Source organism: Chiloscyllium punctatum, chromosome 15, assembly GCF_047496795.1.
Source record: "Chiloscyllium punctatum isolate Juve2018m chromosome 15, sChiPun1.3, whole genome shotgun sequence".
NCBI lineage: Eukaryota > Metazoa > Chordata > Chondrichthyes > Orectolobiformes > Hemiscylliidae > Chiloscyllium > Chiloscyllium punctatum.
Genome location: NC_092753.1, coordinates 29,875,461 through 29,902,806, shown reverse-complemented (window position 1 = coordinate 29,902,806; position 27,346 = coordinate 29,875,461). Strand labels below are relative to the sequence as shown.

Genomic DNA, 27,346 nt, shown 5'->3' with positions numbered 1-27,346 from the left:
AAGCGAGTCAAACAGTCAGGGCAGGCAGGGACAAAGCAGAGAACAAGGTAGGACTGATAAATTAAACTGCATTTATTTCAAGAGGCAGATTAACTCAGGGCATGGTTAGGAACATGGGACTGGGACATCATCGCAATTAGAGAAGTATGATTCAGGGATGGACAGGATTGGCAGCTTAATGTTCCAGGACACAGATGCTACAGGAAGGATAGAAAGGGAGGCAAGAGAGGAGGGGGAGCGGCGTTTTTGATAAGGGATAGCATTACAGCTGTAATGAAGGAGGACATTCCTGGAAATACATCCAGGGAAGTTATTTGGGTGGAACTGAGAAATAAGAAAGGGATGATCACATTATTGGGATTGTATTATAGACTCCCAAATAGTCAGAGGGAAATTGAGAAACAAATTTGTAAGGAGATCTCACTTATCTATAAGAATAATAGGGTGGTTATGGTAGGGGATTTTAACTTTCCAAACATAGATTCCAAACATAGTGTTAAGGGTTTAGATGGAGAGGAATTTAAGTGTGTACAAGAAAATTTTCTGATTCAGTATGTGGATGTACTGACTAGAGAAGGTGCAAAACTTGATCTACTCTTGGGAAATAAGGCAGGGCAGGTGACTGAGGTGTCAGTGGGGGAGCACTTCGGCAACAGCGACCATAATTCTATTAGTTTTAAAATAGAGATGGAAAAGGATAGATCAAATCTAAAAGTTGAAGTTCTAAATTGGAGAAAGGCCAATTTTGACGGTATTAGGCAAGAACTTTCAAAAGGTGATTGGGTGCAGATGTTCGCAGGTAAAGGGATGGTGGGAAAAAGAGAAGCTTTCAGAAATGAGATAACAAGGGTCCAGAGAAAGTATATTCTTCTTAGGGTGAAAGGAAAAGCTGGTAGGTATAGGGAATGCTAGATGACTAAAGAAATTGAGGTTTTGGTTAAGAAAAAGAAAGAAGCATATGTCGGGTACAGACAGGATAGATCAAGTGAATCCTTAGAGTATAAAGGCAGTAGGAGTATACTTAAGAGGGAAATCAGGAGGGCAAAAAGGGGACATGCGATAGCTTTGGTAAATAGAATTAAGGAGAATCCAAAGGGTTTTTACAAATACATTAAGGACAAAAAGGTAACTTGGGAGAGAATAGGGCCCCTCAAAGATCAGCAAGGCGGCCTTTGTCTGGAGCCACAGGAGATGGGGGAGAGGATAAATGACTATTTTGCATCAGTGTTTACTGTGGAAAAGGACATGGAAGATATAGAATGTAGGGAAGTAGATGATGACATCTTGAAAAATGTTCACGTTACAGAGGAGGAAGTGCTGGATGTCTTGAAACACATAAAAGTGGATAAATCCGCAGGACCTGATCAAGTGTACCCTAGAACTCTCTGGGAAGCGAAGGAAGTGATTGTTGGGCTTGTTACTGAGATATTTGTATCATCAATAGTCACAGGTGAGGTGCCGGAAGACTGGAGGTTGGCTAATGTGGTGCCACTGTTTAAGAAAGGTAGGAAGGACAAGCCAGGGAACTATTGACCAGTGAGCCTGACGTCAGTGGTGGGCAAGTTGTTGGAGGGAATCCTGAGGGACAGGATGTACGTGTATTTGGAAAGGATAGGACAGGTTAGGGATAGTCAACATGGCTTTGTGCATGGGAAATCATGACTCACAAACTTGATTGTGTTTTATTTCTTTCCCCATGGGAGTTTGGTTAGAAAGGTTAGATCTCATGGAATACGGGGAGAACTAGCCATTTGGATACAGAACTGGCTCAAAGGTAGAAGATAGAGGGTGGTGGTGGAGGGTTGTTTTTCAGACTGGGGGTCTGTGACCAGTGGAGTGCCACAAGGCTCGGTGCTGGGTCCACTACTTTTCATGATTTATATAAATGATTTGGATGAGAGCACAAGAGGTATAGTTAGTAAGTTTGCAGATGATACCAAAATTTGAGGTGTAGTCAATAGCGAAGAAGGTTACCTTGGGTTACAACAGGATCTCGATCAGATGGGCTAGTGGGCTGAGAAGTGGCAGATGGAGTTTAACTTAGATAAATGTGAGGTGCTGCATTTTGGGAAAGCAAATCTTAGCAGGACTTATACACTTAATGGCAAGGTCCGAGGGAGTGTTGCTGAACAAGGAGACCTTGGAGTGCAGATTCATAGCTCCTTGAAAGTGGAGTCGCAAGTAGGAATGGTAGTGAAGGAGGTGTTTGGTATTCTTTCCTTTATTGGTCAGAGTATTGAGTACAGGAGTTGGGAGGTCATGTTGCAGCTGTACAGGACATTGGTTAAACCTTGGAATATTGCGTGCATTTATGATCTCCTTTTTATCGGAAAGATGTTGTGGAACATGAAAGGGTTCAGATAAGATTGGCAAGGATGTTGCTGGGTTGGAGGATTTGAGCTTTAGGGAGAGGTTGAATAGGCTGGGGCTGTTTTCCCTGGAGCATCGGAGGCTGAGGGGTGATCTTATAAAGATTTACAAAATTATGAGGGGCACGGATAGGGTAAGTAGACTCTGAGTAGCCTCAGAGACTTGATGAGCTGATTGGCCTTTCTCTGCATCTATGTCTCATGGTCTAGTTTCCTAGCTTAGCCTTGAGTCCAATGTAAAATAAAAGCAGCTTGAAATGGAAAATGCTCTCTTAGTTTTCCATCGCAATTGAAATGATGTCCCAGGTAAACCATGAGAATACTGGAGAAACTCTGCAAGTCTGACATCTGTGGAGAGAGAAATGAGGAGTTTTATTTTTGAGTTTGACATGACTTTTTAACACTGTTGTTCTCTGTCCAGCTGATGCCTGACATGCTGAGTTTCTCCAGCATTCTGTTTGTTTCCAATTTTCAGCATCTACAATATTTTACCTTTTTGTTTACGTGAAATGATGTCCCTCCTAGGACAGTCTCAGATGAGCTTGAAACTATTAAGAACAGCAGATACCTCTATCAAGGCTGCAATGAAATGTCAATCCATTTGGTCTCTGCAGAACTGTAACTAAATAATTTCTTGGTGAATAAATACTGCTTAATCACACTATTAATGGCTCTTCCTATTATTACTATTATTGGGGCGGCAAGATGACTTGGTTAGCACTGTTGCCTCAGCACCAGGGACCTGGGTTCAATTCCACCCTCTGGTGACTGTGTGGAGTTTGCACATTCTCCCCGTGTGTGCATGGGTTTCCTCTGGGTGCTCCAGTTTCCTCCCACAGTCCGAAGATGTGCAGTTCCGGTTAATTGGCCTTGATAAATTACCCATAGTGTTAAGTGCATTAGTCAGATGGAAAATGGGTCTAGGTGTGGACTTGTTAGGCTGAAGGGCCTGTTTCCACACAGTAGGGAATCTCATTTAATCTAATTATGGAAAGGGATTGATGGAGCAATAATTGGTTGGTTTGATTTTGTCCTTTTTTTAGACAGTAGAAACTTGGATAATTTTGGATTTTATCACATGAATGCCAGTAAACACAGTGGAACAGCTTTGTTAGAACTGTGGTTAGACCTGGAGCAGAGATCTTCTGAAATATGGGCTGGACTTTTTTTGGGACCATTACCTTGCTGTATTTGGTGTGCTAAGCCAGATGTTGTCATGTTGAGAACTCTTGTGGTCTGTCCCTCCTCACTGTATACCACCATGCTATCTCTGGCGGTGTTAGAGAATATACTCAGTGATGATTGAGTTCTCTCAAATGTTGCCTGAAAGCTTTGATTTCATCAGTATGACACTTGTGTTGTCTGTGCTACATACCTCCCAATTTTGGCACATAGTTAATATGGAAAATCTTTCCATTTTCTGAGCTCTCTTCTTGATATTCTCTTGAGGACTACTTTTGATTTTCAGGGCTACATTTTAATTTTTCTTTTGTCCACATGCCAACAAAACAGCATTCTCATCTCACAGTATAATATCGCTTTCTGTTTGCATTAGCATTTCTTGTGAATTGTTCTGTTGGGTACAAGACGAAAAACTTTGACAAAATCCATCATTTTTCAGCATTACTTGATGACTACAGTGTTCATTACAATTGCATATTTTCGTTTTCTTTCCATATAAATAGGTTCTGAACATATGGCTTTAAGCTAGAGATAACATGTTAATTTGCTAATAATTCATTTCACCAGTGATTTCAGGTTTTCCTGGCTCATAGTTAGCTGAGTATTTCTTTTTTGACAAGATTAAAACCGTTTTCTCGTTCATGTAGCCTCCCTTTCTATTCCCAAATTTGTAGCTCCCTCTCCAACTACCCTGTTCTGACAACTTCGGATATTCCGGCCATTTCCAGTCCTGGCCCCTCACCGTTAGTCACTTATTACATCTCCAATCACAGACTGTTTGTTTTTTTTGTCTCACAGTTGCTGCTGATAGGTTTACTAGATTTTTTTCTTTAAAATTTACTCGTGGGATGTTGGTGCCGCTGGTGAGGCTAGTATTTATTGCCCAGGGCACTTAAGAATCAACCGTATTGCTGTGGGTCTGCAGACAGACAGACCAGGTAAACATGGCAGATTTCCCTCTCAAAAGGACATTAATGAATTAGATAGATTTTATAACAATCATTATTGATTTGGTGACTGCTTTTGGCTAGCTTTTATTCCAGATTGTTGCAAATTGAAACTGTCGTGATTTCAAATTTCATTCAAACACATGCCCAGAACATGAGCCTGGAGTTTCTGGATTATGAGTCTAGTAACATTACTACGATACCATTGCCTTCCCTAATTTGAGAAGAGTTGCAATTTTGGTGTTTTAGAATTTTACATCTCATCTAAGTTCTAGGCAGAATTTTATTTTCGGTGTTGTTCATCTTTGTACGAAGAAACATATTAAGGTTTAAAACAACGTTCTTCTTCTCTTCAGTTAAACATTGTAAAACCTTCTACATAAAATATTATGATGGTCTATTGACTAGGTTCACTAACTATACCATTGAATCGTTGGAAAATCTAGCTCTAAAATTGCAGTATAGCATAATTCTTCTGAAATTTGATACAGATAAGTTATTTATCAGATTTTGTCATGCTACACAGGTGGAAATGAATGCAGCCACAGCCCAAGTTTGTTTGTTAATGAAGCAGAATGAGCTGTTGAATGAAAAGTTAAAGGATGTAGCAGACTATACAACGTTAAAGACAGAAAATGTACAGCTTCAGACTGAGATTACTATACTGAGGAAACAACTTGATGAAGTTCATCATGAAAATCAGAAACTGCTTGAAAGTTAGTGTATTTTGTTTCTATGAAATAGAATGCTCTTACATGCATGTTACAAGGTAATTAGTTACATTTAGATGGTTAACATTTGAACAATCGCGTGATATTAGATGTTCTTTGTATGGGGTGGGGGTTGGGAGACAAATGTGCCATACACTAGCACAGAGGTTTACTCTTACACGACCTGTTTCACAGGTGCTAAGTAGGCACATAGTGGCAAATTGCAGGAAGTGCATGCCCAAAAGTTGCAAGTGCACTTCCTGTCATATTGGATTGAACTGCCCCACAAAATCCAGGGAGCATATCAACATTATGTATCAATGCTTTTTAATGGGATTGTACATTGGTACTAGGCTAGTTGATCTGTCATTTCAAGCTGTTGGTTGAGTTATAGCCATATTTTAGTTTGTTGTCTAGCTCCAGGCACTTGCTTCTTGGAAAATTGTTCTCATGTTATACTATTTTGATGACATATAAACAGTTTGCAGTCACGGGTAGTCTGGTCGAACTACCCATGTGTGACAAGGGGGAGTAGCAAGGAAGACACCGGACAGGAGTATGACATTCCTTTCATTTCAAAATAGAGATATCTCAAGTTTGTGCTCTGTTTTATCTCAACTAAATATGCCCTGTTCAAATTCAAAGTATCAAAGGAAATTACAGTGCCATAAACTCACTGGTGCACTATGGGTAATTCAAAGCTAATCCTGCAACAATGTGTTTTGGTCCTATTAAATGCATCTAAATTCTGAAATATTTGGAGAACATTTGGGTTTATTCCACTCAACCATGGAGTTACAGATTTTTATCAAATAATAGGTGTTGGGATCACATTTAGAATGTGATCCTATTACTAAATTGCTTTCTAGGCAACTTCAGAGGGAAGTTAATATTCAACCAGTTGATGTGGGACTGGAATCATATAGAAAATATTATTCTTAAAGGGCATTATTGAACCCATTGGGCTTTCTAAAACAATCTGACACCTTTATGATCATATGCTGGTACCAAATATTTATTTCAAGATTTTTTTCTTAAATTGAATTAAAATTTTCTAACTGCCGGATTTGAACTCCTATTATCTGGACTGTGAGACCAAGCCTTTGGATTACTCATCCACTAACATAACTTCTAGTTTGGAAGATTAAGGCCAATCTGAGTTATTGCCAAATGACTTGTTGCCATGTTGGAATTCTATGTACTTCTTGTTATGTACATCTAACAATATACAAAGTACTATAATGGAGCGTTGTGTATGGATTTTCTCATTAGTGAAGACCTGAGGATAATGGATAATTAAAGGAGTTAAACAATAAATGTTCCTTTCATACCTCTCAACCAAAAATAGTGTGTGAATTCAAATTTGGCTCTTATATATACATTCCTTGTGAATGATTCAAAAACAGTATTAATGTAACATCATAAACTATGTCGTCATTTTTATTTTCTCCAGTGGTTTAGAACAGCAAAACTGTAAATGCATAAATATTTTAAAATTCCAGTCGTATAAATGTTGAAACATGTAGGTATTAATTGAAACCGTGACATAGATTAAACTTTCTAAACATTGTATTTGCAGGGCTGAATCAACCTTCTGCTGCTCAATTAGCTCTTCAAACTGAATTGAAGAAAGTAGAATATTCAAGAAAACTTGACCAAGATGAATATCAAAACCAAACAGAGAGTCTGGAACAACAGCTACAGAATGAGGTAAAGAATAGCCTAAAACATGAGCATGCTGCTTATTATAGGGTTCATATTAACAGTCATCCATCAATAATGCATCTTGTGTATACAGAGAATAATGGCTTCAGGGGCACTATACATGACAGGACTGCAGTTCCTGGGTAGAGATTGTTCTTTAATGTGGCATGAAGGCTTTGGGAGACAAATGTGCCATACATTGTCCCAGACATTTGCTCGTACTATACCTGTTTTACAGGTACTAAGTGGCCAATTATAGGAAATGTATGCCCATAAGTTGAAAGTGTACTTCCTGTCATAATGGATTGAGCTGCCCCGTAAAATACATGGAACATGTTAACATTATTTATCAATGCTTTTTAAAGGGATCATGCGCTAGTGCCAGGTTAGTTGATGGTCTGTCATTTCAGGCTATTGGTTAACTTATGGACATATTTCAGTTTTCTGGCTAGCTCTGGGACTTAATTCTAGCTTCTTAGAACATTGTTTTGATGTTGCATTATTTTTGATTGCATATAAATGGCTTGCAGTCATAGGTAGTCTTGTAAAATACCTTTGGGCCTGCATGATAAGGGGTAAGTAGCCGTGGAGACACCAGATAGTAGTAGCAGCTGCAATATGAGGGAAGAGGGCACAGTGCTGGAAACTATATCACTGTATGTGTTCAATGCAAACATTTCAGTGCAGTCACTTCACAAAAGAGGCTGTCACTGAGCATCGTTACCTGCAGCAGCTAGAACTTGAGCCTCAAACCAGAGGTTGAGGGTTTTATTTTATTCCTCACCAGCTGGATGCTTGATGTTTTGCATTTGCACACAACTGGTCATTGCCGGGTATGGACGGTTTGAGTAATAAAGGAACGCTGGGATTTGTTTCACAGGAGTGTGGGAGGTTGAGGTGTTTATAGGTTTAGATGAGTATGGATAGGATTAATAGTAAACCCTAGAATGTGGGGTTTCAACATAGTGGTCATTTTTAAGCTGAGAGGAAAGAGATTTAGAAAAGATATGAGGGACAATTCTTTTACACAGAGGGTGGTTCGCGTGCAGCATGAATTTCTTGAGGAAGTGGTGAATGTGGGCACAGTTTCAAAGTTTAAAAGACACTGAGATAAGTACATGAATAAGAAAGGTTTGCAGGAATGTGGGCCAAATCTAGACAGATGGGGCTAGTTTAGTTTGGGACAATGGTTGGCATGGACTGGTTGGACTGAGAGGTCTGTTTCCATGTTGCATGCCTCTGTGTTTAGGCCATTGCTCTGAGTTTGATTTTCAGCAGCAACTTTCGAAAAATTAGCAAACAGCAACTGATTTAGATACTGTTTGCTTTGTCCTTGCATGTCTTTGAATGTCCTTTCAATATATGACCTTCCTTCAGCTGGTAATATGTAGTCTCCTTTGTTCATTGCACATCCACCATCCTAAAGTTGCACTCTGCCCATCTGAGCCATCTTGATGAGTAGTTCAACATTATTGACTTGCACTTGCCCTTCCCCTTGAAATATTTTCTCTTGTTGTCTTATGTAATGCACATATAAATGAGAGATATGCTAATAGCATGGCATAACTTGTTGTAGCACTGTTCTGAATAAGCAGTTGAAACCCAATTTTAACTTGACCCGATCAAACAGAAAGGCGATAACCTCAAAATTGTATAGGTGTACTTATTATTCCAGTTGCATCATATTTTAAAGGGCTGACATCAGATACCTATATTGCATTTTCATAAGTGATTTTGCATTTAAGTCTGGGTTTCTACAAAATAGAGTATTCAATGTGGTTTTGTTTTTGGATAGAAAAGGGTGGTGCTGGGAAAGCACAGCTGGTCAGGCAGCAACTAAAGAGCAGGAGATTCGATGTTTCGAGCTTGAGCTCTTCATCAAGAAGATTCCTGAAACGTCAACTCTCTTGCTCCTCGGCTGCTGTCTGACCAGCTGTGCTTTTCCAGCACCACACTTTGTCTCTGACCTCCAACATCTGCAGTCCTCACTTTCTCCTTGTTTTGGATAGATCAATTAAGCTCAGAAAATTGAAATAAGAACTCTATTTTTAATTGTATAATATGGCTAATAGGAGGAACACAGAAAAATGAAAAGGTATTCACTGAGTTGTCATCTAGTAAATTTTTGTAATAGTGTTTTTTGAACCGATCTTTCCTGCTGCAGATGGAGCGATGTGCAAAGTTGAGAAGCCAACTTATAGAATATGAGGATCAAACCAGAAGAATGAATGGACAGGTTGATGATTTGAAACTTCAGCTGCGACAAACACAGTTGGGTATGCTGCTTGTAACAACAATTCAGTTCATTTACTTGACAAATTATACCTTGTCTATTAGCTTTTGTAAACTGTCATTTTAGTAAGACTATTGATAGCTGTTTGAACTTTCACATGGTAGCTTAGCACTGCTGCCTCTCAGTACCTGGGTTCAATTCCATCCTTGGGTCTGTGTGAATTTTGCACATTTCTCCTGTGTGTGGGTTTCCTCCGGGTGCTCTAGTTTCCTCCCAAAGTCCAAAAATGTGCAGGTTAGATGGATTGGCAATGTTAAATTGCCCATGGTGTCCAGGGATGTGCAGGTGACGTGAGTTTGCTATGGGAAATGTGGGGCTACAGGAATAGGATAGGGGGGTGAATCTGAGTGGGATGCTCCTCAGATAGTCATAGTGGACTCAATGGGTTGAATGGCCTGTTTCCACACTGTGGTAATGTGATGATTTATTTTGAAGTGATCAGTTTAGATTAGATTACATTACATTACAGTGTTGAAACAGGCCCTTCGGCCCAACAAGTCCACACCGACCCGCCGAGGCGTAACCCACCCGTACCCCTACATTTACCCCTTACCTAACACTGCGGGCAATTTAGCATGGCCAATTCACCTGACCTACACATCTTTTGGACTGTGGGAGGTAACTGGAGCACCCGGAGGAAACCCACGCAGACACTGGGAGAACGTTCAAACTCCACACAGTCAGTCGCCTGAGGCGGGAATTGAACCTGGGTCTCTGGCGCTGTGAGACAGCAGTGCTAATCACTGTGCCACCGTGCCGTCCACAAAAGTTGACAGAAGTTTGTTTGATTAGTAAAGAAAACAAGGTTATAATTCAGTGCAGTTTTCAAATTGAGGTTTTCTTTTCTAAAAGAAACTTAATTTTTGGGATGATTAACTTGATTTTTAATGTAATTGCTTTCTGTATGAAGGGGTCAGTTAGCTTAGTTGGTTAGATGGCTAGTTTGCAATACAGAGTTATGCCAACAGTGCAGGTTCGTTTCCCAGATCAGCTGAGGTTACTGTGAAGATCCTGCCTTCTTAGCCTCCCCTGAGGTGTATTGACCTTCAGGTTAAACCACTGCTAGCTGTCTCTCTTTACTGAGAGTACAGCCCTATGGCTATCTAGGGCTTTGGCTACTTTACCCTTACCTCTGCAAGAGTGTGACACAACTGTGTTGAAACTGATGGATGGACAGCTTCCCTCAGAGGAGATTTGCCAAGGGCAGGCTAGAAACTGGCTCAACATTTATGATAACCTGTTTCGTGGGCTCACAGTATATTGGTAGGACTCAAATCCCACAATTGGTAGGAGAATATACAAGCCTATGGAGCTGCCAACTAATGTGATTGAGCAGTGGTTTCAGCAGCACCAAAGGTCCATCATGTGCTCTGCTAGGACTGCATACAGACCCATGAAGGAAAGCCATGGACTCCAGGTGCAGTTCATTGGGGGAATTCAAGAACTGGGCAAATGTTGTATGGCTTTCTCTCAATGGACAAGGGGCACCCTTCAATTTAAAACTCACCTACCCTTTCTTCCTGCCTTTATGATAGGGATGAGCTTGGAAATGGGTAGGAAGGTAGTGGGTTGGGCACTGAACTTATATGACTCTATCCTGAAAATATTGGGCAGAGCCATATAATATCCAGTCTACATCTGCTTCTGTTCATTGCACATCATCACTTGGTCATAATGCTAGGAGGAGTGATGCCCATGTTGACAGGCAATACAAAACAAAAGGCAAAGTAACTAATTCTTAGGCCCAAATAAAATACATGGGAATACTGATGAGATGATAGATCTTTGGGAAACCATGACATCTATAATTAACTACCAATAAATAAGTGACATACTTTGTTATATTGTTTAAAAAGAAAACAAGTAACAATTATGCTGTGGTGAAAAACTTCATGATGTGGAGGAACAGAAGGATTTTGAGGGGTCAAGTTCATAAGAATTTTTTAAACTCAACTTTGGGTACTGCTGATGCAGGAGATAAACATCAATACATTCACCGAGCTGGGAATTTATGTTGCAGACGTTTCGTCCCCTGTCTAGGTGACATCCTCAGTGCTTGGGAGCCTCCTGTGAAGCGCTTCTGTGATATTTCCTCCGGCATTTGTAGTGGTTTGAATCTGTCGCTTCCGGTTGTCAGTTCCAGCTGTCCGCTGTAGTGGCCAGTATATTGGGTCCAGGTCGAAGTGCTTATTGATTGAATCTGTGGATGAGTGCCATGCCTCTAGGAATTCCCTGGCTGTTCTCTGTTTGGCTTGTCCTATAATAGTAGTGTTGTCCCAGTCGAATTCATGTTGCTTGTCATCTGCGTGTGTGGCAACTAAGGATAGCTGGTCGTGTCGTTTCGTGGCTAGTTGGTGTTCATGGATGTTGGATCCTTAGCTGTCTTCCTGTTTGTCCTATGTAGTGTTTTGTGCAGTCCTTGCATGGGATTTTGTACACTGCATTGGTTTTGCTCATGCAGATGACAAGCAACGTGAATTCGACTGGGACAACACTACTATTATAGGACAAGCCAAACAGAGAACAGCCAGGGAATTCCTAGAGGCATGGCACTCATCCAGAGATTCAATCAATAAGCACATCGACCTGGACCCAATATACCGGCCACTGCAACGGACAGCTGGAACTGACAACTGGAAGCGACAGATTCAAACCACTACAAATGCCGGAGGAAAGATCACAGAAGCGCTTCACAGGAGGGTCCCAAGCACTGAGGCTGTCACCTCGACAGGGGACGAAATGTCTGCAACACAAATTCCCAGCTCGGCGAACAGAACCACAACAACGAGCACCCGAGCTACAAATCTTTTCACAAACTTTGAACCAATACATTCATTAAGTTAAAAAGTTGATCTGTGTGCTGTAACTTCTATATAAATCCATTATTCCAAGGGTTGTAAAGAATAACATTGCAAATTACAGTGGAGCTGAAAGCTTGCTAAAGTATTGTTATCTGTTTGTTCACATCCGTTTACAAAGTACTTATAATTCAGTAGCTTTAAGGTTATTCTTTTACCACTGTTCGTTCTTATTGTACCTTTTGCTTCTCCCTTTGGTTTGCTGGGTCTTGCAGCTTTAGAGAATGAAGTTTACCGGAATCCAAAACCCCCTCTGATTGATCAGTCAATCATTGACCTCACTGCAGGCAGAATTGCACCACATGATGTTTATGCAGATGTTGGTTTACTTGGCAGTCGAGCACCACCTGAAGATCGTCTCTTTTATCCAATGTCTGCTACATGTGCAAATTACAGCAAGTTAACTGAAAAAACATGTACTTCACCAGATTCAGACCAGGATTTTGTAGCCGGAGCCAAGGCTCGAATAAGGGAGCTAGAGAAAGAGTCTGAGAACCTAGAGGAAGCCTACAGAAACTATCAAAATAGAATTATTCGAACTGCCATTCAAAAAAGTTCAGAAGCTCAAGGTTTTTCTCCAGGGTCAGTTAACAATATTCTCAGTAGAATTCCATCCAGTCATCAGCACAGAGTAACGTTTGCAGAAAATGCCTTTACTTCTCAACAGCTACAGTTTACTACAAGAGGACAAATACATGAAGAAAATCGCCAACAAATAACTAAAATTGAAGATCACCAAACTCCTACCATATCTCAGTTTACATCTCCAAGACACTGTTCTTCAACTCCTGTCAAGCATAAACTTAAATATGATGAATGTAGCCGAACTTCAGAAGGTATGATTTGTCATAATCTATAAATTAGAATTTGATCGCAAGTGGGTAATATATACCAAGAAGCCTCGCTGGTAATTTTTGGATAAGTCTAAAGAATTGTGACAGAGTTATAAATATAATGTAAAGAATGAAAGTGGGAAAAATTGCTCCAAATGGATTAACTTAATCAACTAACTTCATTGAATATTCATACACCATGCTATTTATCATGGATGCATTAATGGCTAACTATTTTGAGATCTGTTGCACCAGTATTTATTGTCCCATTAACATTGCACTTGTGTAATGATAAATGTCAGTCCAGCTTTCTAAAACATACATCTCAACTCCACTTCCTTCCTCTTGTTCACAAATTAGGTAAGCAGTTAATAGATAGTGGAGTGATGATAAAGAAGGCATTTGTGAAGTGAAGAGAATAACCAAATTGACAACTTTTAAACTGATTTCACTTGGGTCCTATACAAATGAGTGAAGTGAGAAACTTTTTTGTTCTGTCGATCTGGAGTGGATTTTGAGTACTGAAGGGGCACCAAATCTAGCAGTATGTGTGTCGATAAAATCATTCCTGTATTCAAGTCTATCAGAAGTCATTTATAAGATCATTATAAAACATTTGCGGATGTGACAATCCAAATCAACCTATCAAGGTTCACTCCTGTAGTATCCTCAGTCTTCCAATTCTATGAAGTAATTTCATTTTACATGTCCAGAAATGTTTATCTTTGATACCCTGACTGAGAGATTGTTTGAAATATTTTTCAGTCTTTAAGTAAAGGACTTTGACCTAATATTTATTTCAAATCATCTTCTCACTCTGGTAAATTACAGGAATGATTTTCTTTGATCCTATTTTCCTAGTGTATTTATAAATAGCAGCATTTGTGGCAATGTTACCACTAGATGGAGCAACATGCAATCGTGTGAAATTAGGATATTGCTTTCTGGTTGCATCTCTAGCAAAGCACTGTTTACCTCATTCCACGTTTGATATCCAAATAACTACAATACTTTCTGGTATAATACGCAATTGTTATGACATGGCAGTAAACACTTCTGCTAGTTAAACCAAGCACCGAGAAAAGCTCACCTCACATCATAAACTATTAAGAGTATGAGTGTTGGAGAACTCCCAAATTCCACTATTTAAAGAAAAAAAAACAATTTATTCTTTAACTCTAAAAGTGAACATTAAACAACTATCTACAACTCTAAGCCTCCTTTCTCCTAGCTGCTTGTTATCTGCCTCCAACTCTATAACAATATACTGTTCCAGTAACTACCCTTATTAAAAAAAATACATCAACTTAATTTCAAAACCAGACAGTGACTGTCGTCTCTGGTGTCTGACCTCTGGCTGTAGAGCTCCCTGTGTCATCTTTGGTCTTTTGCTATAAAGATGTTTCATAGGAAAAAGCTACCTTTGATGGAAAGTGTTTTGCTTGCAGTTACTCTGATGATGATAGTTGGTCGGTCTCTCTCTCCTAACTTTCAAAATGTCTGCTTCTTTATGCCCCTAAAATCAGGCCATCTCATTGGCTTGAAGTTGGCAAAAACAATAAATTCAAACTTAATTGAAAGGGTTCAGAAAAGATTTACAAAGATGTTGCCAGGTTTGGACGATTTGAGTTATAGGGAGAGGCTGAACAGGCTGGGGCTGTTTTCCCTGGAGCGTCGGAGGCTGAGGGGTGACCTTATAGAGGTTTACAAAATTATGAGGGGCATGGATAGGTTAAATAGGCAAAGTCTTTTCCCTTCTGGTCGGTGAGTTCAGAACTAGAGGGCAACATTTAAGAGGCATTTGGATGGGTATATGACTAGGAAGGGTTTGGAGAAGATATGGGCCGGGTGCTAGCAGGTGTGACTAGATTAGGTTGGGATATCTGGTTGGCATGGATGGGTTGGACTGAAGGGTCTGTTTCCATGCTGTACATCTCTATGACTCTATGATTAGGTGTCAGCATCCTGGGACATAATTTGAATGGTTGTCAAAAAAGCAACCAAAACTCTGGTATTTGTTTCACAACCAAATGTTACATATTTTCAATTTGCTAGTACATTTGGAGACTGCGAGTCAGCCACATGACAGGTGCCTGCAAGCTCTCATTACAAAACAGCTTTCACTCTCTCTTGAAGGTTCAGTACATGCCTTCAACTTCATAACAGAATCCAGTCAGCAGAATTGGGCCTGATCAGATCTTAAAGAGAGGGTTTGTCTAGTATCAGTGGGTGTTTACTGTAATGTGGTGACTGAGGTGGCAGTGGGGGAGCACTTTTGGGGCCAGTGTGTCCTCCCCTTTCCCCCCCCCTTTTCCCCCCCCTCAGTCAAAGCAAAATGCTCAGAGATGCAGTATAGTTTTACCACCTTCTTCTTTATTCCGGGCCCTGGAGGGAGAGAGAACGATCGCACATGTGCACAGGGACACGAGTTCTCCATCTAATCTCATCAACAGCAGTTTCTTAATGACTTAGTCATTTTACAGGGAGGATCATCCAGATAAGGCAACATACATATTGTTGGAGTGACAATTACAATCAACGAGTGTCAATAGTAGAGATTAAGCCATCTGGAGTTACACAATGAATGTTCTTAATCTTAACTGGCTTCACATAATGAATACTTTTCACCTGTTAAATTGACCTTACATACTGAATGATTCCAATATGGTTAAATGGCTCTACATAATGAATGTTTTTCCACCTTGTTAAACCATTACCCTTGCCTCCAGCACCCTTTTGTTAACTGCAAGTTCTTATCTGATCTGAGTCATGCTCAGCCGAACCTCTTGTTTCACAAAACTCAAAACTTAACTCTTTCTCTGCCTGGTTATAGCCTATAAACATTCTCAAGTGATCAAATTCTGTTAAGTTTTTAAAATAATAATAGGAAAGGATAGACTGGATCTAAAAGTTCTAAATTTGGAGGAAGGTCAATTTTGACAGTATTGGGCAAGAATGTTCAAATATTAATTGGGGGCAGATGTTCGCAAGTCAGGGGATAGCTGAAAAGAGAGAAGCCTACAAAAATGAGATAAGAGTCCAGAGACAGTATGTTCCTGTTAGGGTGAAGGTCAAGGCTTGTAGGTGTTGGGAATCCTAGATGACTAGAGAAATTAAGGTTTTTGTTAAGAATAAGAAGGAAACATTGTCAGATATAGACAGCAGGGATTAAGTGAATCCCTAGAAGATTGTAAAGGCAGTAGGAGTATACTTAAGGATGGCTAAAAGGGGACATTGATTATTCAAATAAGGTTAAAGAGAATCCAAAGGGATTCTACAAATGCATTAAGGACAAAAGTGTACCAAAGGAGAGAATGTCTGGAACTGCAGGAGATGGGGAGATACTGAACAATTTGTTGCATCAGTGTTTACTGTGGAGAAGAATATGGAAGATAGCGAACATGGAGAAATAAATAGCAGTATCTTGAAATGTGTACATATGACAGAGGAGGTGGTGTTGGATGTTTTAAAAGGCATAAAAGTGGATAAATCCCGAGATCTGATTAGGTGTGCCCTCGACCTCTTTGGGAAGCCATGGAAGTGATTGCTGGGCTCCTTGTTGAGATATTTGCATTATTGATAGTCACAGGTGTGAGGTACCAGAAGACTGTAGGTTGGCTAATATGGTGCTGGTATTTAAGAAAGGTGGTAAGGAAAAATCACAACATTAGACTAGTGTATCTGACATCAGTGGTGGGGAAGTTGTTGAAGGAAATCCTGAGGGATAGGATGTACATGTATTTGGAAATGCAAGGATGATTAAGGATTATCAGTATGGCTTTGTGTGGGAAATCATGTCTCACAAACTTGATTGAGTTTTTTGAAAAAGTAACAAAGAGGATTGATGAGGACAGAGCGATAGATGTGATCTATATGGACTTCAGTAAGGTGTTCGACAAGGTTCCCCATGGGAAACTGATTAGCAAGGTTAGATCTCACAGAATACAGGGAGAACTAGCCATTTGGATACAGAACTGGCTCAAAGGTGTGAGAGAGAGAGAGAGGGTGATGGTGGAGGGTTGTTTTTCAGACTGGAGGCCTGTGACCAGTGGAGTGCCACAAGGATCAGTATTGGGTCCTGCACTTTTTGTCATTTAGGTAAATGATTTGGATGTGAGCATAAGAGGTACAGTTAGTAAGTTTGCAGATGACACCAAAATTGGAGGTGTAGTGGACAGCGATGAGGGTTACCTCAGATTACAATAGGATCTTGCCCAGATGTGCCAGTGTGCTGAGAAGTGACAGATGGAGTTTAATTCAGATAAATGTGAGGTGCTGCATTTTGGGAAAGCAAATCTTAGCAGGACTTATACACTTAATGGTAAGGTTCTTGGGAGTGTTGCTGAACAAAGAGACCTTGGAGTGCAGGTTCATAGCTTGTTGAAAGTGGAGTTGCAGGTAGATAGGATAGTGAAGGCGGCATTTGGTATGCTTTCCTTTGTTGGTCAGAGTATTGAGTACAGGAGTTGGGAGGTCATGTTGCAGCTATACAGGACATTGGTTAGGCCACTGTTGGAATATTGCGTACAGTTCTGGTCTCCTTCCTATTGGAAAGATATTGTGCAACTTGAAAGAGTTCAGAAAAGATTTACAAGGATGTTGCCAGGGTTGGAGAATCTGAGCTACAGGGAGAGGCTGAACAGGCTGGGGCTGTTTTCCCTGGAGCGTTGGAGGCTGAGGGGTGACCTTATAGAGGTTTACAAAATTATGAGGGGCATGGATAGGATAAATAGACAAAGTCTTTTCCCTGGGGTCATGGAGTCCAGAACTAGAAGGCATAGGTTTAGGGTGAGAGGGGAAAGATATAAAAAGAGACCTTACGGGTAACTTTTTCACACAAGGGTGGTACATGTATGGAATGAGCTGCCAGAGGATGTGGTGGAGGCTGGTGCAATTGCAACATTTAAGAGACATTTGAATGGGTATATGAATAGGAAGGGTTTGGCGGGATATGGACCGGGTGCTGGCAGGTGGGACTAGATTGAGTTGGGATCTGTTTCATGCTGTACATCTGTGACCCTAAGGTAGAAGACAGAGGGTGGTGGTGGAGTATTGCCTTTCAGACAGCAAGCCTATGACGGATGGTGTGCCACAAGGATTGGTGCTGAGTCCACTATTTTTCATGATGTTTTTAAATCATTTGTATGTGAACATAGGAGGTATGGTTAATAAGTTTGTAGATGACATCAAAGTTGGAGGTGTTGTGGACAGTGAAGAAGGTTACCTCAGAGTACAATGGGACCTTGATCAGATGGGCCAATAGGCTGAGGAGTGGCAAATAGTGTTTAATTTCAATAAATGTGAGGTGCTGCATTTCAGAAAGGCAAGTCAGGGCAGGATTTATACACCTAACGATAAGGTCCAGGGGAGTGTTGCTGAACAAAGAGACCTTGAGTGCAGGTTCATAGTTCTTTGAAAGTGGAGTCTCAGGTAGATAGGATAGTGAAGAAGGTGTTTGATATACTTGCCTTTATTGGTCAGTGCATTGAGTACAGGAGTTGGGAGGTCATGTTGCAGCTGTACAGGAACATTGCTTGGGCCACTTTTGGAATATTGTGTGCAATTCTGGTCTCTCTATAGGAATTATGTTGTGAATCTTGAAAGGGTTCAGAAAGGATTTATAAGGATGTTGATCGGGTTGGTTGGTTTGAGCTGTAGGGAGAGGTTGAATAGGATGGGGCTGTTTTCCCTGGAGTGTTGGAGGCTGAGGGTGACCTTGTAGAGGTTTCTAAAATCATGAGGGGCATGGATAGGATAAATAGTCAAGGTCTTTTCCCTGGTGTGGGGGGAATCCAAAACTAGAGGGCATAGGTTTAGGGTGAGGGGAAAAATTTAAAAGGGACCTAAGGGGCAACTTTTTTACGCAGAGGGTGGTATGTGTATGGAATGAGCTGTCAGAGAAAGTGGTGGAGGCTAGTACAATTGCAACATTTAAAAGGCATCTGGATAGATATGAGTAGAAGGGTTTGGAGGGATATGGGGCAGGTGGGACTAGATTAATTTAGGATATCTGGTCAGCATGGATGAATTGGACCGAAGGGTCCGTTTCCATACTGTACAGCACTATGACTCCATGACTACAACTGCTCCCACCAAGTTTAAAACAGGCTGGCGTCCATTATCATGCTGAATTTTCAGAAGAAAAAGGAAATACACTTTACTATGTAATTGTCCCCTTGCAGGGTGCATTATAAGAGATATCTACAGTTTTGCATCCAGAATGCCTGCTTAAAAACACTTCTTTTTCCTTTTGCAACTGCATTGTGGGTGCACCTGTGCAGATGAATTATGGTGGCCATTTTAATTGTGGAGTCCTGTCTCAGCACATGTAATACACACTCCAACTTTAAATAACATTCTGATCGTTTAGAAATTTTATAGCTCAATTTAATTCTTTCACAATGGAAGTGTGGTGATCTGAAACATTTTTTTTGTTATATATACAAAATCCAGTTCTGAAAATGGGTCATAAATTAGATATTTAAAGCATTATTTATAATAAGATTTAACTGTTGAACTGATTTATTTATTCCAATTCAATTTAGTATAATTATCTATATAAAGTTGTTCAAAAACCACATGCTGAACATGTTTAGTTGGACAGGCAGCATCTGTGAAAAGAAAAAAACAATGAGAACACTTGAACTCAGTGACTTTTTGTCAGAACTGTTTGTGAGGAAGTGAAAGAGAGGGGCTAATTTCAGGAAAGGTTGATTCTGGTGCTAAGGCCCAAAGCATTAAAGTAAAAATAATGATGGGGAAAGGGAAAAGGAGATAGGTTTAAAAGAGATGTAAATTGGAACCAGCGGCAGCAACTGTCATCCCAAACAGTGGGGGCAAGGATGCTGATTTGGGATGTTGAACTTAACATAGATTCCACACATTGGCTATTATAGAGTCGTACAGCTTGAAAACCTGTCCTTTGGCCCAACTCATCCATACTGACCAGGTTTCCTAAACTGTGTTTGGCCCATACCCCTTTAAACCTTTTCTATCCAAATGTCTTTTAAATATACTTGCCTCTACCACTTCCTCTGGCCGCTCATTTCATGTACGCACCATGCTGTGTTTGAAAAGGTTGCCTCTCAAGTTCCTTTTAAATCTTCCCCCCCCCCTTAAACCTATGCCATCTAGTTCTGGACTCCCCTCCCCTGTTGAAAAGACCCTGGCTATTCACCTTATCTATGCCCCTCGTGAATTTATCAACCTCTTTAAGATCATCCCTCAGGCTCCTATGTTATAGAGAAAAACTTCACAGCATCTCCTTATAACTCAAACCCTCCCACCTTGATTACATCCACAGTGCATTTAAAAATAATCCTTCCTTCAGTCCTCTGGGACCTCTCCTGTCACTAAAGAGGATCCAAAGATTTTGTAGCAGGCCTCAGCAATTTCCTCTCTCGCATCTCTCCATATTCTGGGATAGTTCCCATCAGGTCCTCGAGACTTAGATTAGATTAGATTACTTACAGTGTGGAAACAAGCCCTTCGGCCCAACAAGTCCACACCGACCCGCCGAAGCGCAACCCACCCATGCCCCTACATTTACCCCTTACCTAACACTACGGGCAATCTAGCATGGCCAATTCACCTGACCTGCACATTTTTGGACTGTGGGAGGAAACCGGAGTACCCGGAGGAAACCCATGCAGACACGGGGAGAAGGTGCAAACTCCACACAATCAGTCGCCTGAGGCGGGAATTGAACCCAGGTCCCTGGCGCTGTGAGGCAGCAGTGCTAACCACTGTGCCACCGTGCTGCCCTAAATGCTATATCTTTTTTTCTATTGACATGCCTGAGGATGTCAATGCACCCTTCCTGAGACTCACCATCAGCCATGTCCTTCACCTTTGTGGATACCAATACAAAGTATTGTTAAGGACCTTGGCCATATCGTGCGGCTCCATACATAAATTTCCGGCTTTGCCCTTGAGTGGACCTGCCATGTTCAGCAGCACCCCCCCCCCCCCCCCCAGTCTGTTGTTCCTTTTACTGGTTTTAATCTCTAACTCCTCAGTTATTTTACTTGCTGACCTACTGCTCTGGTTCCCATGCCCCTACCACTTCAAGGCCTCCTCACAACCATTAAGAAGTACCTTAATGTCTCCTGCCTCTACGACCCTCCAAGTGCATTCTAGAACTCCACCACTTTTGGATGAAAATGTATCTCGTCAAGTCCCTTCTAAACCTCCTGCTTTTCACTTTAAAATTATGTCCCCTTGGTATTGACCCTGAGACTAAAAGCAAAAGCTGTTTTCTATTCACCCTATTCATGCTCCGCACCATCTTATACACTCTATCAAGGCCCCCTTCAACCTTCTCTGTTCTAAAGAAAACAAACCCAAGCTTATGCACGTCTCCTCAAACCTGATATGCTGCACCCCAGGTAACATCATAGTGAATCTCTTCTGTGCTCCCTACAGTGATTTATATCGCAATTCCCTCGGAATTTCACAGTTATTCATCATTTAAGTAATATTATGCATTTTATATTCCTCATGGCAAAGTGAACAAATTCATGTTTTCTCACATTAGACTCCATCTGCCAGATTTTGGCCGACTCTGGAAACCTATTTGTATTTATCTGCAAAGTCTGCCTTTTTCACAGCACAGTTCCTTACCTATCTTTGTGTCATGTGCAACCTTAAATAATGTGAAGAATGGTAAGTACCTAAATTATAAATTATAAATTAAATTGTAAGACATTTGGACCCCAGCATAAATCCCTGTGGGACTCTACTTGTCATATCCTGTCAATAAATGCTGTAGGATGAAATCCGGCTTAACCTGGTGACCGACTATTCAAAAGCTCTTTCAACTTGCTTAGCACCATTTCCCCAATGATTGTAATTTCGCTGTTTCCCTCCCTGTTTCATTTCTTGATTTGCAGTTATTATTGGAAGGCTTTTTGTATACACTGTGTAGTGACAGAAGCAGAATATTTGTTCATTCCATCCACCACCCCCATATTATAGAACATAGAATATAGAACAATACAGCACAGAACAAGCCTGTCGGTCCTCAGTGTTGCGCTGACTTGTAAACTATTCTCAGCTCATCCACCTACACTATCCCATCATCATCCATGTGCTTATCCAAGGATTGTTTAAATCTCCCTAATGTGGCTGAGTTAACTACATTGGCAGGTAGGGCATTCCACGCTCTTACCACTCACTGAGTAAAGAACTTGCTTCTGACATCTGTCTTAAATCTATCACCTTTCAATTTATGCCCCCTCGTACAAGCTGACATCATCATTCCAGGAAAAAGTCTTTCACTGTCTACCCTATCTAATCCTCGGATCATCTTGTACATGTCTATAAAATGCCTTCTTAACCGACTTCTTTCCAATGAGAACAGACCCAAGTGTCTCAGCCTTTTGTCATAAGACCTTCCCTCCAGACCAGGCAACATCCTGATAAATCTCCTCTGCACCTTTTCCAATGTTTCCACATCCTTCCTGAAATATGGCGACCAGAACTGTAACAGTATTCCAAGTGCGACTGCACTCGTGTTTTGTGAAGTTGCAGCATGATATTGCGGCTCCGGAACTCAATCCCTCTACCAATAATACCTAACACACCGTATGCCTTCTTAACTGCACTATCAACCTGGGTGGCAACTTTCAGGGATCTATGTACATGGACTCCAAGATCCGTCTGCACATCAATACTACCAAGAATCTTTCCATTGACCCAGTACTCTGCCTTCCTGTTATTCTACCCAAAGTGCATCACCTCATATTTAGCTGCAATGAACTTCATTTGCCACCTCTCTGCACAATTCTGCAGTTTATCCAAGTCCCCCTGCAACCTGTAACATTCTTCCAACCTGTCTATTCCTCCACCGACTTTAGTGTCATCTGCAAATTTACTAATCCATCCACCTATGCCTGCGTTTGTCATTTATAAAATTTATAAACAGCAGTGGTCACAAAACAGATCCTTGTGGCACACCACTCATAACTGGACTCCAGGCTGAATATTTTCCATCAACCACCACTCGCTGCCTTCTTTCAGAAGGCCAGTTTCTAATCTAAACGGCTAAATCGCCCTCAATCCCATGCCCTCTGCATTTTCTCCAACAGCCTATCATGTGGAATCTTATCAAATGTTTTGCTAAAGTCCATGTATACCACGTCAACTGTCCTACCCTCATCTACATGCTTGGTCACCTTCTCAAAAATCTCAATGAGGTTTGTGAGACATGACCTGCCCTTGACGAAACCATGTTGACTATCTGCAATCAAATTGTTGCTTGCTCGATGATTATAAATGCTATCTCTTATAATCCTTTCCAAAACTTTTCCTACAACAGCAGTAAGGCTCACTGGTCTTTTAATTACCTGGGTCATCTCTTTGCCCTTCTTGAACAAGGGCACAACATTTTCAATCCTCCAGTCCTCTGGCACTAAACCTGTAGACAATGACGACTCAAATATCAAAGCCAAAGTCTCTGCTCTCTCCTCCCTAGCTTCCCAGAAAATCCTTTGATAAATCCCATCCGGCCCAGGGGACTTATCAATTCTGGAAGGAGTGAAAGTAAACAACACCTCTTCATAACTAACCTCGATCCTTTCTAGTCTAATATCTCATATCTCATTCTTCTCCTCTTCAATATTCTCCTTTTCCTAGTGAAAATCAATGAGAAATGTTCGTTTAGCACCTCTCCAATCTCCACAGGGTCCACACTCAACTGTCCACTTCTGTCTTTGACTGGCATTATTCCTACCCTTGTCATCCTTCTATTCTTCACGTACCTATAGAAAGCTTTAGGGTTCTCCTTTATTCTACTTGCTAAAGACTGCCTGTGTCCTCTCTTTGCTCCTCTTAACACTCTCTTTAAATTTTTCCTTGCTGATCTGTAACTCTCCGTCGCCTCATGTGAATCATCTTGTCTCATCAAAATATAAGCCTCCTTCTTCTGCTTAACAAGAGATTTGCAATTTCTGTAGTAAACCACAGTTCTCTTACCTTATCACTTCCTCCCTGCCTGACAGGGACATACCTATCAAGGACACACAATATGTGTTCCTTAAACCAGCTCCACATTTCAATTGTCTGCATCCCCTGTATTTTGCTACCCCATTCTATGCATCCTAATTCTTGCCTAATCGCATTATAATTGCCCTTGCCCCATCGATAATTCTTGACCTGTGGCGTGTACCTATCCCTTTCCATTGCTAAACTAAACGTAACTGAATTATGGTCACTGTCTCCAAAGTGCTCACCTACAACTAAATCAAACACCTGGCCTGATTCTTTACCAAGCATCAGATCCAGTGTGGCCTCCCCTCTTGTTGGCCTTTTGACATACTGTGTCAGGAAACCTTCTGTACACATTGGACAAAAACTGATCCATCCAACGTACTAGAGTTATAGCATTTCCAGTCAATGTTAGGGAAGTTAAAGTCCCCCATAATGACCACCCTGTTCCTTTTACTCCTACTCAGAATAATTTTGCCAATCCTCTCTTCCACCTCCCTGGAAGTCTGCGGAGGCCTATAAAAAGCTCCAAGCAATGTGACCTCTCCTCTTCTGTTTCTAACCTCAGCCCACACTACCTCAGTAGACAAGTCCTCATCAAAAGTTCTTTCACTGTTATACTATCCATGACTAACAAGGCCACACCTCCCCCTCTTTTACCGCCTTGCTGTTCTTAATGAAAGATCTAAACCCTGGAACCTGCAACATCCATTCCTCACATTGCTCTATCCATGTCTCCAAAATGGCCACAACATCGAAGTCTTAGGTACCTATCCATGCTGCAAGCTCACCTACCTTATTTCAAATACTTCTAGCGTTGAAGTAGACACACTTCAAACCAGCTTGCTGTCTGCCAGCACATTCCTGTGACCATGAAATCCTGTCCCTGTCCTCCCTACTCTCATCCTCCTGTGCACTGCAACTACACCTCCAGTTCCCATTCCCCTGCTGAGCAAGTTTAAACTCACCCAAATAGCGCCAGCAAATTTCCCACCCAGGATATCAGTACCCCTCTGGTTCAAGTGAAGACCGTCCTGTTTGTACAGGTCCCACCTTCCCCAGAATGAGCCCCAATTATCCAAGTACCTGAAACCCTCCCTCCCTCCCTGCACCATCCTTGCAGCCACTCGTTCAGCTGATATCTCTCTCTATTCCTTGCCTCGCTATCACGTGGCACGGGTAACAAACCAGAGATAACAACTGTTTATTCAAGCTCTCAGCTTGCACCCTAGCTCCCCGAAATCTTGCCTTACATCCCTACCCCTCTTTCTACCTATGTCATTGGTACCTACGAGGACCACGACTTGGAGCTGGTCACCCTGTCCCTTCAGCACCCCATACTCACTGTACATCTTTTTAAATTCCTGTAGAAACTCTTGCTGTATGTTTTTTATGTTTCTCACCAGTTTCCTCTCACTGTAATATCTTTCTCCTTATTAACACTTTAATTATTATCTACTGTTCTTTATATTTTAGCCAATCATTTGACCTGGTTGATTCTGTATAGCACTCAAAACAATATTTTTCACTGTATCTTGGTACATGTAACAATAATAAACCAAATTAAATCAAATTCCAGAACGTGCTGTTCTAAGAAAATACCTTGAAAGCATTCCCTGAACTTCTCACCAATTCTATTTTTCTAGCAGATTAAAGCCACCTTTGATTATTGCTGTCCCTTTCTCATAAGTACTCAATATTGCTTCTTGAAAGTTTCTTCTTCGTGATAGTTACCCACGAGTGACCTCTTTCATCTTCCATTCTTCAATTCCACCCAAAATGATTTCTACATCCCGATCTACTGAACCAAGGTCATGTCCAGCTATTCACCAATGTCTTTCTTTATTAACTCCACCTTTACCTAGCTCCCTGTTCTTCTTGAATGCTGTATATTTCTTAAATATTCGGGAATGAATCCTTGATATACCACAGCCACAATGGTAAATACTATCAGCTCATATTTATTTACATCAATATGAATTAACAACTTGTTCAATCTGTTATGAATGCTACATGCATTCCATTAGAGTTTTGTTATTTTGTAATACCTAGTCTTGATGGTTGGTGTATTCATAGCTTTTTTTTTCTCCGTTCCTTCCTGCCATTCTCTGACTCTTATTATTATGTTCCTCTCTCCCATGGTCTATACTCTTTGATATATCTCATCCTTCCACATGTGATCCCTTGCTCCATGATTGAGTTTCAAACCTTCTTTACTTCCCGAGTTATGCGTTTGCAAGAACACTGGTCCCAGCACAGTTTGGGTATATACCATCCGTACAGTATAGACCCCCACTTTCCCCAGTTCAGAAATCCCAGTTCCCTAATAGCAATGTGAATTGAAAATTGAATGAGTGATAGGAAACAGACTAATGGTTAACAGAAAGTTAGTGGGGTGGAGGAAAATTTATTTTGGTGTTGCCCATGGTTAGGTATTGGAGTGCTTGCTTTTCATGATATATTATTGATCTAGATTTTGGTGTGCAGGGGTCACTTGCAAAATTTGCAAATGACACAAAACTTGGAAGAATTGTAAAATGAGAGAGTGACACTCTAAAAGGACATTAACAAAAATGGAGTGAACTGTTAGGTGGCAGATGTGGTTCAATACAGAGAAGTGTTAAATGATGCACTTAGGTCAAAAGAACTTGAAATGCAATATAAAATAGGGGGTACCATTCTCAAGGCGATGCAATGAAGAGAGACTTGGGTCTGTTTGTGCATGGAGTATCGAAGGTGGCAGGACAGTTAGATAAAGCAGTTAATAAAGCATACTCATGCTTACTTAAATTCACACTGTAAATGGATAAATTTGGCTTTGAAAGATTGGATAGGCTGTTCGCTTTGGAGTGGGGAGGCCATGGAGAAATATGGTAAGTGTAACCTACAGCATGGTAGAAGGTCTGGAAAGTAGTATAAGCTGGACAATTTTTTGCTTAGCACAGATATGATAGATTATTGGCAGCCTTCTGCTCCATGAATCTTTCATATTTCTATGTGAACGACCTATGTTAACAAATGATTTATTTCTGTTTTCCTCCTCCGAAACAAAAATATTCAGTATATGAAGTAGATTATAAATTTCTTATGCCTGAGTTGTTTAAGAAGAACTGGGGACTTGTACCTTAGATATTTCACCATAACTATTGATACTTTAATTGCTCATTCTGTTACATTGTTCTCCATCAAATTGGCCTGCCTGAGAAATTGCAAAATTCATCAAATTATAACAAGTGAGTTTTAATGTTGTATTGAAACAGAATTTCAAGTTGCTTAATGTAAAAAAAAGGAAAGTTATTTATTGAAAAGAAGATATAGCACTATATTTGTATTCACCACAATACCATGGCCACATCCCATTTTAAATGGTAACGTTTTCACTCCTGTAAAAGTGACCTGAATTTTTCCATTTTTGTTTTAAATGGTGGTTTTGGTTCGTTTTGGGTGGTGACCAACATGTCAAC

At 40.7% G+C, this 27,346-nt stretch overlaps 1 protein-coding gene across 3 annotated transcripts in view; it reads left to right on the top strand.

The window, feature by feature from the left end:
- ofd1 (OFD1 centriole and centriolar satellite protein) overlaps positions 1–27,346 on the top strand; it is an 88,452-nt gene that overhangs the window by 40,029 nt on the left and 21,077 nt on the right. For all 3 annotated transcript variants that reach the window (XM_072584851.1, XM_072584850.1, XM_072584852.1), the window contains exons 13-16: positions 5,025–5,214; positions 6,788–6,918; positions 9,077–9,188; positions 12,279–12,899. In XM_072584851.1, the coding sequence (XP_072440952.1) occupies positions 5,025–5,214; positions 6,788–6,918; positions 9,077–9,188; positions 12,279–12,899 (1,054 nt within the window). The remainder of the gene's footprint in view (positions 1–5,024; positions 5,215–6,787; positions 6,919–9,076; positions 9,189–12,278; positions 12,900–27,346) is intronic.